The following is an 11,978-nucleotide window of genomic DNA, read 5'->3' as shown; positions in this document are numbered from 1 at the left end:
TTAAGAAACTAAGATCTCAACACTCTCAGAAAAAGTTGACCTAAGATGGATTTAACTTGTATGTCTGGTCTTGTCATATAGATTCTGAATTGTTTCGGTTCTCAAACATCCTTGGTTTCAAATATTCGGCTTTGGTTGTTTTTAATTGAAGTTAGAAACAGGCTTCAAACGCATAATATGTTCATGTGTTATTTTCATTATTTTACCATTACGACGGTTATTATAACTGTACATGTCAATTTGCTTCTTAAATATCAATATGAATGTCTCTCTATGTAATGTCATATAAACATGTAAATATAATCTATGTTTTTGTTTTCCTTTCAATGTAACATGTTTGTAGTATCGTTTTTTAATTAATATGCCACTGTCTTTTTGTTTGGTGTTTTTGTTGTGTATTTTAGTAACAATCCTATTGTTTGGATTTTAAACTAATAAAATTCTTATTCTTATTCGTATTCTTATTCTTATAAATATAACTATACATTGAAAATTATATTCAATTTCAACTCTTGAGTATTTGTTGCATCCTTAGATCCATGAACAATAATAATCAACTCACTGGCTTCTCATAAATACTATCCATTTAAAATCAATTTAGGAACCACCATGAAACAAGTAAGTTCTTAAAGAAGCTTGTCGTCCGTAAATTTTAAATTTGCGGACAACATTTAAATGATGATGATGGATGTAATGTTATCTTATATCTATTATGTGATTCCCATATGCCGAAGACATCATCTTTCAAACAGTCTAATTGTGGTCTGGAGCTGGCATGTCAGTAACTGTTAGTAGTCCTTCTTTAATTTATGGATCATGTCATTTTGCTTAGTTTTTTTTTTACATATTCTGCCAGTGGACTTGTTTTAAACTGGGTTTACTAAGCGTATTGATTCGTGTTTGTTTATTTTACATTATTTTACATTGGTTATGTGTAGTTGGGGGAGGAGATATCACTTAACATGTTTATTCTTAGATGCATGATCTGTTTTCATTACTTTTCAGTGGCTTTGAATCAGCAGTCATCAACTGTGAGTACACTCAGATCTGTACTTAGGGACTTGTTGTTGTTAAGATGTATATGTACCCGGCCACGTCCTCTCTGTTTGTTGTGTTATGTTTGCTAGTTAATTTCTATTTGTATCTATGTGATGAGTTCAGCCTTTTTCAACTGATTTTTATAGTTCGTTCTTATGTTGTACTAGTACACAGTGTCTTATATTACGGGAGGATAGGGATCCTGCTAACATGCGCAACTCCGACACATTCTGTATGTATGAGCATGTCCTATGTTAAGACCACATAATTCAGTGCCAGTTTGTTGATGCGTTACATATTTGTTTGCGCTCATTTTTTTGTACATTACTGAACCGTTATTATTCCCGTCTGAATTGTTTTACAGTTGTCATTTTGAATTCGTGGACTTTTATAGTTGACTATGTACCTTTGATAAATATTTACACCACTTGATCGATGTCACTGCTGGTGGACGTTTCGTCCCGATGTTATTACCAGCCCAGTAGGCAGCACTTTGATGTTGAAATGAATATCAATTCTATGGTAATTTTTATGAATTTCATGTTACAAAACTTTGAATTGTTCGAAGACTAAATGATTGCATTATCCCAGGAACATATTACCGTAGCAGTTTTTGAGACAACTTTTTTTAAAATTTGAGTCCTCAATGCTCTTCAACTTTGTACTTTTTTGGCTCTTTAACTATTTTGATCTGAGCGTCACTGATAAGGTATTCTGTAGACGAAAAGCGTGTCTGGTGTATTAAATTATAATCCTGGTACCTTTGATAACTATTTTGGCACATTGTTGAAGGCCGAACGGTGAATTATAGTTGTTAATATCTGTGTCATTTCTTTGTGCCATCCGACCACATGTTCTATTTATGTTCAACCCCGCCGCACTTTTGCACCTGTCCGAGGTCAGGGGTCTGGCCATTTTTAGTCTTGTAGAATTGTTTTTATTATTTGTTCCTTTATATGTTTTGGAGTTTAGTATGACGTTCATTTACACTTAAATAGTATACACTACTTTATTCGTCAGCTGAAATCCGCTTCCACATATAATATGTTCTCGCGTGTTGGATTTCAGTTGAAAGTCTTCGGCTTTCTTCTGCTTTTTGGTCGGGTTGTTTTCTTTTAAAACATTCCAGACTTCCATTCTAAATTTCATGTTTCTCATGTAAAAAAAAGAAATTAGTATATGGTGTAGAGGCTTGCAATCAGTTGTACACAAGACGTAGGACAAAATGCAGACCACATCTGCTACAGCATCTACAAATTAAAACCAAAGATAATTACTTCCAAACTGAACCCCGTCAATCTGGTATAAAATTATGGCAACTTCGAACAACGACAAAACTTAAGTAAGCCACCAATAATCAACGTACGGCTTTCAATTTTGGCAAATTTTACATTGAAAGGAAACTAAAAGAGGCCCCTATATATATACCACATTTGAAAAGTGGCATTTAAAATATCATAATATTGAATAGCTTGTTTGATATATGCACCAAATAAATGTTATATAAAACAGCTTCATAATTCGATATGCATCTAACTTTTATCAAACAGGTTAACTAGAAGGTTACAAGAGCGCAATTATTTGTTTACATTTAACCGGCAAGTTTTTTACCCCAAGATGGTACTCAGAATAGAATCATATACGGCTTCTGATTGGTTGATACAGGATTGGAATTACATTTAATCGAAAGCTTATCCAATTAGGTTTAAAAATTGCCGAAAATCATATTCACATTTTACGAAGTATAGAAAATATCTTCAATTTCTGCACGTCGGAGCCATTAAAAATATGCCTTTTTCATTAAGCGAAAAAAGTAGACGATTTTTTTCAACTGCATTTTAAGGCAATTTGAGCCGCATGACCCTATATTTGTTTTTGGTTATAATGCAACACTGGCATTGCTAGTAACAGGAACTGCCACCCGTTTTTCGCTAGTTTGTGTAGTCTTCGAGAAAAAAAATACGGAACACTAGTGGTACCCTATGGAAAATGCATTACGAATAATTGCGCTCTTGTAACCAGAAATAATCAAAAAATCAGATAAATTGAGTTATCTAACTTTGTTTACAATGCACATTATATAGTTTGTCATATTATTACTAATCATGATAATAATTCTTGACAAGAACTAAAGTAACACTGATAGATACAAAAATAGGATGCTCATGTTTGATATGATACATGTTATATCATCATATCTTCCTTTGTTTAACCTAACTTATCGTATATTTTTTTTAAGTTGTTTAAAAAAAACTACATGCAGATCAGATTTATCGTCTTTCAGAGAAAAAAGTCTATTATTTTTTAATTGATTAAAGTTTTGTCACTGTGTAATAACTGGAGTGGATAAACATCAGACAGCCTAGCTGAACACCAGATGTTAAAGGAAACATACATCTAACATGCCACAACCTTATTTTATTTTACTCATTTATAAGATCGTAAAAAGCGAAGTATCGTCTAGTTTGTTGTTCCTATACACTACTAGTGAAACAGAAACTGCTATATATTATGACAAACCTGTATTCTCTCTCCCTATTTTCTGTTTTTGTTTTAACTAAAGTTTTGATTACTGTAATCAACTATTTGAGCCAAGGCTCCGTGTTGAAGGCCGTACTTTAACCTATAATGGTTTACTTTTTAAATTGTTATTTGGATGGAGAGTTGTCTCATTGGCACTCACACCACATCTTCCTATATCTATATAGAAGTAATAATAGATATATTGAGTTATCCTACTTTGGTTACAAGTTATTCAAATTGTCATGGATATACATTTTTTTTCTCGATAAAATGAAAAAAGTGTAAAAGAGGAACTTAAGATACCAGAGGAACAGAAAACTCATAAATCGAAAATAAACCTACAACGCCATGGCTGAAAATGAAAAAACAAAGAGACAAACAATAGTACAAATGACACAACATAGAAAACTACAAAATAAACAACACGAACCCCAACAAAAACTAGGAGTGTTCGCAGGTGCTCCGGAAGGTTAAGCAGATCCTGCTACACATGTGACACCCGTCGTGTTGCTTATGTGATAACAAATCCGGTAAATAGTCTACTTCGGTAGGTCACATACATCCATGAAAGGGAAGGGGATTGTAGTTACGACATGAGGAAAATATCCGATATCATTTGTGAAACGGTTATTCCATAACGGTCAACCAACTCGTTATGGTGTCCGTATAATTTTCGAAGGGATGATTTCAACTTCACTATCTGGTAGTCTTGGTTTTAAACTCTTCCTTGTAAGCAGCAACCCTCTTTCAAGAAAATCATAGGAAATGCAAGCACGGAAATATCGTATCAATTGCGAGACATCTATCCCGTATGCAGGGACTGCTGGAATGTTGCTACTTAGAAATGGAAAATCACAATTGGAAAACTGCAATCATCTCTTTTGTAGTAAAGTTTTGTTTTCAACCGACCCTCATTGTCAATTTCTTATAGATGTAGGTCAAGATATGAGGCCGACTTAACTGCATCTGTAGTATCCTTTATCTCTAGTTTGATCGGATAGATGCGTTCAACATAGTCATCAAATTTTGAATTATTTACTGAAAGAACAAAAGTGTATGACTGTCAGTTTTACGAATTTCCGAATTATTTAACATAACGTAATTGAAGCTAGAACAGCTCCATCCTCAGTGTTGTAAAGCACTGTATCTTTTTAATCATACTTCAAAGGAATACTCTATCTACCAGTTATTTGTAAATTTGTACCCGTCACGAGCATTAAAAAAGTACTACCAATTATATAAAAGAATTGCAATTCTATCTCATCACGTTTAAAACAATGGAGTTTGTGTTCATAAAAATTATTAGTCTTATTTGATAATGAAAATAACACATTATAAATTCCGTGCGTTCTTATCCTTTTTTTAATTACCAACCGCCAGCCACGCCCAAGCCTAATCATTTGACAGCCCTTGGAAGTATTTTTACTAGAATACGCAAGGAACGCAACAATCAAACTAAATGTTATTTGTTTTATACATATGCACATGCATGGCTCTTCAATCGATCGATACCTGTATCTTGGCTTTGGTCAAGGTCGTGTTTTCCCCTGACTGATTATAATGTCTTTACAAATAAACTTATCATAGATACCAGGGCTATTTTATTTTTTTTACGCCAGACGCGCGTTTCGTCTACATAAGACTCGTCAGTGACGCTCAAATCCAAAAAAAGTTTTAAAAGAAAAGCCAAATAAAGTACGAAGTTGAAGAGCATTGAGTACCAAAATTCCTAAAAGTGTTGCCAAATTCAGATACGGTAAACTATGCCTGAAGTAGAAAAGCCTAAGTTTTCCAAAAAAATCAAAATTTGTAAACAGTAAATTTATAAATATAACCATATCAATGACTATTCATGTCAGCACCATAAAGTGCTGACAACTGGGCTTGTGATACCCTCGGGGAAATATATCTCAACCAGCAGTGGCATCGACCCAGTGGTTGTAAATAAACTCATTATAGATACAAGGACTAAATTTTGTATATACAAAGAGAGGCATAACTTAAACTAAATCCAATCAATCAATTATTTCTGATCTGGTTTTAATCTATGAGATATGAAATACATAAGTAACTGTGAGCATTGCTTTATATAATATTATTGTTTGAATGTACTTGACAATGTGTTTATAAGTAATGTTGTTAAAAATACAATAGTATCATTTTCCTTATGTTAATTCATAGCTAAGTGATTTTCCTGTACTTTATAAATGTGTGTCCATTTATAAATCTACAATTCGTTTAGCTGTTTTGTTGTTCATTTCAAACTAACATCCTCATTATGATCTTAAAATTGTACGAAGCACACAGCTACATGTAATGTTACTGAGAACTGCCCATTACATCCAATTGCATGTTTCATATTTTACTATTGCATATAAATCTTACGATTTCCTGCTTATTTAGGTACACATGTTATCTCATATTCCGTTTATTTGATATCGCAATAACAAAACTGCATAGTAGGTTCAACTTTGTTTTAAAAAGGCATGTCAGTAGAGTTTGATTAAGTAATTAACTGGTTGTTTTTTTTAAATATACAACCGTTACAGATGAGACAAGAAGTATATGAAAATAATTTTAATTTTCAACAAGTATCCTTATATCATGTTTATTGATGAAAATGAGAAATGAACTCAAAATTACAAGGATTACACACCTATATTTTTCAATCAACAACTTGTTTTTGTATCATCAAATATACATATGAAGAAATAAGTGTTATAAAATATGAACAAGAATTAAAAATGCTATGCATGGTGCATATTGATTAAACATTGAAAGACTTGGGTGTAGTCTTTTCCCTCTTCGTGTTGGGCCTGATAGACCTGTATATTATCCAGCCGTGTAGCCTTTAATAACAGGATATTGTCAGATTAAAATTTTATTCAATTGAAGATAAAAGATATGTTACACTGAAATGTGTTTTTGAGCAAGAGTATCTGGACATTTCTATTGTGACAGTCGTAAAAACATCCATCTAAAACCAAAAGCTGTTATACTACGGAATCGAATTTCGTCGACTGGTCCTGGTATTTTTTTAAGATTGGTTTCATTCAGCATAGTTGTTTTTCTTGTGAATTTTAAATCTGAATTCGAGCGGTTTCTCCTTAAAGATGAATTAAGTGACTGGTGAAAATTTTGACGTTCTTGAATACGTATAAGTCGATACGATTTTTTGTTTATTTTAATGTTCCTCTATAGATATACGTGTATACGGTTTTATGTTTATTTTGACTTTCCTGTATAGGAACAAGTCGATACGATTATATGCTTATTTTGATGTTCCTGTAGACTTATATGTGAATACGATTTTATATATATAAAAAATCAAGATGTGGTATGATTGTAAATGAGACAACTCTCCACAAGAGACCAAAAATAACACATCAATTTGTATTGAGATGTTGCTGTATAGTTATATATGTCAATACGATTTACAGAATTTCGATGGTGTTTCAAACATAGGGTTATCTCATTAACAATCACATTGAAGGCGTTTGTTTGTTGTTGGCTTTTTTTTGTTAATTGTTTATTCTTATATCACTTCCTGGTTCCTTTCCATTAAATTTTTTCAAGTGAAATGTTGATATTTCATTTTATTTATTTATACTCTGACAAATTGTATATTCAATATATTTATAGAAATAACTAAATATGAACACAAATTCATTCAGGTATAGTATTGTTTTTAAAAATTCATTATTGTGATTCAATTTTAAATTTTACTTGATAACTGAACAGTTGGCAATTCGACGTTATATTAACTAATAATGAAAATGTTACTATATACTTAAGATTGTTATGTCATACTAGACTGGTTGTATTTAACTTCATGGATTGATTTATCAGGTTTCCTTCATTGTTATTTATGACTGTAATACCGATCCTGCGTTTTCAGTCTCTAATTATGGAGACCAATTTCACAAATTCTAATGCAGTTTCGGTGTGGAACTCTAAGTTATCGAAAATCTTGATTCCAAACATCATCGTATTATCACTATACATATTTTTGGGAATTATTGGGAACACCACTGTTATAATAGTTTATAGATTTCGAATGAGGAAAAAATCCGAGGACAGATATTTTATTCCGATATTGGCTGTTTCGGATTTGGCAGGAGCTACAGTTTGTGGTTCGTTCGGAATTGCACTGAATATGATGCAGACAGAATTTACCAGCACACGTTTATGCAAGGCCTGGTGGTTTTTTGCAGCTTTTACGCAATATATGTCTGTTTTATTGTTACTTATTATCGCCACACAAAGATATCTTAAAGTATGTAAACCTCAACGTCATCAAATGAAACAATTCCATAAACGTTTGGCGGTAGGATTGTCTTTTGGTGTCGCCTTTGTATCAGCGGCACCGATAACCGCGCTGTATGGATCCGTTGATTTTCCGAATTCAGATGGAAGTATAATAGGTACACGATGTAGCAAGTTAAAGGAAGTTAACAAAACGTTGACGCTCCTGTATGGTATTGTTATTATCATTATGCTTTTGACTTCTATGACAATTATGATTTTTTTCTATATACGAATTGGGCATAAGGTATACGTTCATTTCAAAAACAAGAACAATTCATTCTCATCTGGTAAAGAACAAACAAGTTCAAATATTGACACAGAAATGCACACTATCACGTCTGTTATTTCCTGTGGTGACGGACCTGCGACGGAACATAAGGAATCAAATCCAGAAATAGAAAAATATGAACCGGAAGGAATAACACCAAAAACTAAGTCAAAGGTCAAAAATTCAACAGGAAGTGCTGATATAAATAAGAGGCTTGTACATAAATTTACAATAATGTTCATGATGATTACAATACTATTTCTTATAAGTTATATTCCTAAAGTGATACTGATAGTAATTGAAGGTCTTAATCCATATTTCTGGCAGAACTTCTCCGACAATGAACGACCCGGAATTCTATTTATTTATAGAATGTATATTGTAAACAATATCGTCAATCCGTTTATCTATGCTTTTATGGATTTGGATTTCAGAAAAGAAACAAGACAATTGTTAACGTTCAAAAGTATAGCCTCGGTTTGGAAGTAGGGTTATCATTGTTTCAGTAAAATAGTATAGCCTCGTTTTGGAAGTAGGGTATACCATTGTTTCAGTAAAATAGTACAGCTCGTGTTTAAAGTTGGGAATACCTGTCGGAGCGTTCAGTGTAACCTTTGTTTTCCTAATAGTTTCTGGTTGTACGTCGATTTAAAAAAAAACAACGTAAGTTTTAAATTATGTCAGTACCGAAACACGGACTACTATAGTACTGATCAGCATGCGAGGATTTACACGGGAAAATTTTGTTCGCCAGCAGCGATATCGATCGAGGGATAATAAATGAAAATACTATTGCATCAGATATATGGCCTTTTCTGGATTATACTTCGTCAGGTACGCTCAAAACTGGGCAAATATTTAAAAGCCCAGTACACATTAGCAATTGAATACGTGTGGAGTAATATTTCCGAGATGCAATAAAGTATTTCGTGTACAACTTTGTGGGTTTTTTTTCCTCGTTTTAGTCATGGTGTTGTACGAGATATCTTGATGCTTCTTTTGACTAGTAACTTAACATAGTGCATGTTACAGGCGTAGGACATTTAGTATGCTAACGTTAGTTATTTTACCATCTCTGTGAATGTTAAAGTGGGTGTTGAAGTCGTGATCCTCTCAGTCGAATTTGACGATCTCGGATTGATGGCGGCTATTAAAGCACAGCTCCTTTAATTGAAATCTTCCCTACCTGTGTCAATAAATTAACCTTACAAAATTAGAATTGTAAAGCTTTTTTGTTGTCTTTATCATAAAGTATTATAAAGATATGAACTGATATGTTGTTTGTAGACCTCTTCTAGCTTTTCCCCTTATTATTTTGCAATTTAATTTAATCGGATATAGCCAATCTTGATACTTTCTTCGATAAGCCTACAAATTAAAAGTACAAATGGATTCCGACACAAAAAACAATAGGTAGGTGTTAATATATAAACATTATATCATATTTTGACGCTTTTTTGTGTCACATTTACCATGCTGTCAATTTTGTATTTTTGTGATTTTTCTCAGTTCTAAGAACAAAATGCATATTATTTCATCTTTTTTTATAATGATTGAAAAAGTACATATCTAAGAAATTTGAAAAGACCAAAATGATATTGGATGTACATGATTCTTGTAAAATAATTTTTGTATCCCTCTACGGGGCGCCGAATGGGACTCTTGTGGTTTTGTACAAAATTCAATTCTGTCATAACAAAATCATTTTTGTCTTACAAAACTATGTGCTACAGACTTGTTTTGTGAGAACTTCAATTTTGTGATGACAAAATTCATTTGTGTAGACAAAATTCATTTTTGTCATGACAAAATTCATTTTTGTAGACAAAATTCATATTTGTCATGACAAAAGTCAATTTTGTCTAAAAGGTATGCAAATATAAACATATTTGCATACAAAATTGACTTTTGTGACCTGATATGGAAATTAAATCACAAAAGTCAATTGTGTGAGGTTAGATTCAATTTTGTAAGACAAAATTGACTTTTGCATGTGAGACAAAATTGACTTTTGTGAGACAAATTTGACTTTTGTGAGACAAAATTGACTTTTGTGAGACAAAATTGACTTTTGTGAGACAAAATTCAATTTTGTCAATTTTGTTGAGACAAAAGTCAATTTTGTTAATTTTGTTTAGACAAAAGTTAATTTTGTCAATTTTGTTGAGACAAAAGTCAATTCTGTCAATTTTGTTCAGACAAAAATCAATTTTGTCAACTTTGTTGAGACAAAAGTAAATTTTGTCAATTTTGTTGAGACAAAAGTCAATTTTGTCAATTTTGTTGAGACAAAAGTCCATTTTGTGACGACAAAATTCAATTTTGTAACAACAAAATTAACTTTTATGAGACAAAATTGACTTTCGTGAGACAAAATTGACTTTCGTGAGACAAAAATCAATTTTGTTGAGACAAAATTCAATTTTGTCAATTTTGTTGAGACAAAAGTCAATTTTGTCAATTTTGTTGAGACAAAAGTCAATTTTGTCAATTTTGTTTAGACAAAATTCAATTTTGTCAATTTTGTTGAGACAAAAGTTAATTTTGTGTCACATTTGTCAATTTTGTCTCACAAAAGTCAATTTTGTCAATTTTGTTGATCACATTGGTCAATTTTGTCTCACAAAAGTCAATTTTGTCAATTTTGTTGAGACAAAAGTCAATTTTGTGTAACAAAAGTCAATTTTGTGTAACAAAAGTCAATTTTGTGTAACAAAAGTCGATTTTGTATGCAAATTAGTTCACAAAAACCAAACTAAACTAATTTGAATACAAAATTGACTTTTGTCGCCCAATTTTCAAATTAGGTAACAAAATTCAAGTCTGTGTAACACAAATGAATTTTGTCATGACAAAAGTGACTTTTGTCCGCTGATAGATAATTTTGTATGACAAAATTTTAAATTTGTAGTATGATACAAATTTTGTTAAACTGAACTTATTTTTGTTAAACAAAAGTCACTTTTGTCCGTACAAAATTGAATTTTGAGTACAAAACCACAAGAGTCCCATTCGGCGCCCCGTACCCTCACCCATTTTCTCAAAATTTCACTAAAAATACAGACTTGATTGGTCTGAAATTTGAAACTGAATTACTCAAATTCCATTCATTGCAAATACACAATTTTTTCACAGAGTTATGTTTGATTATAATCTTTTTAAAATTCATTGATATTTTCCATTTGTATCACATGTAAATAATTCAAGAACGAAATTTCAACTAGACTGAACGAGACTGAAAAGTCAGAAGAATACATCCTTAATTAAGTGGCTGTGAACGTACATTGTATCTTTAAATAGTATTATTACTTGAATGTACTTGAGTTTAGAAATTCATATTTATACTGTTTAAATGTGTTTATAAAACAATTTGTATTAATTTCCTTATGATAATTTAGAGAAGTGCTTTTCCTGTACTTTTTAATTGTAATTATAAATCTACAATACATTGCTCTAAGTATTCATTTCTCATTTCAAACTAACATCATCAATTTGCTCCATTATCCTATCAGCCTGATGAAATCGAGAATGGAAATGGGGGAAATAACAAAGAGACAATAACCCAAACCAAAGAGCAGACAACAGCAGAAGACCACCAATGGGTCTTCAACGCAGTGACAAATCACTCACCCGGAAGTGGGCCTCAGCTGGCCCCTAAATAAAATTGGGTACTAGTTCAATGAAAATGAACTCTAAGCATGCAGCTGAAGACAGTAAAAGGGGATATTATAAAAATGTATTATACACAGAGTTTAAATAAATGTAAACTGCTCAGTATATTCTTACACAAGTGCTGTAATATTATGTTGTACTATTGTATATAATTCTGATAAATTTGGGT

The 11,978-nt window shown here is 31.9% G+C and overlaps 1 protein-coding gene across 1 annotated transcript; it reads left to right on the top strand.

Annotated features, from left to right (window-relative positions):
• Positions 1-7,384: 7,384 nt before the first annotated feature.
• LOC134683500 (cholecystokinin receptor-like) lies at positions 7,385-9,029 on the top strand. Its single transcript, XM_063542811.1, has one exon. It carries the CDS (start codon positions 7,430-7,432, stop codon positions 8,624-8,626), a length of 1,197 nt encoding a protein of 398 aa, XP_063398881.1. The 5' UTR covers positions 7,385-7,429; the 3' UTR covers positions 8,627-9,029.
• Positions 9,030-11,978: the final 2,949 nt, after the last annotated feature.

This window comes from Mytilus trossulus, chromosome 9 (assembly GCF_036588685.1).
Source record: "Mytilus trossulus isolate FHL-02 chromosome 9, PNRI_Mtr1.1.1.hap1, whole genome shotgun sequence".
Classification (NCBI taxonomy): domain Eukaryota; kingdom Metazoa; phylum Mollusca; class Bivalvia; order Mytilida; family Mytilidae; genus Mytilus; species Mytilus trossulus.
This window is presented reverse-complemented; position numbering and strand designations above follow the sequence as displayed.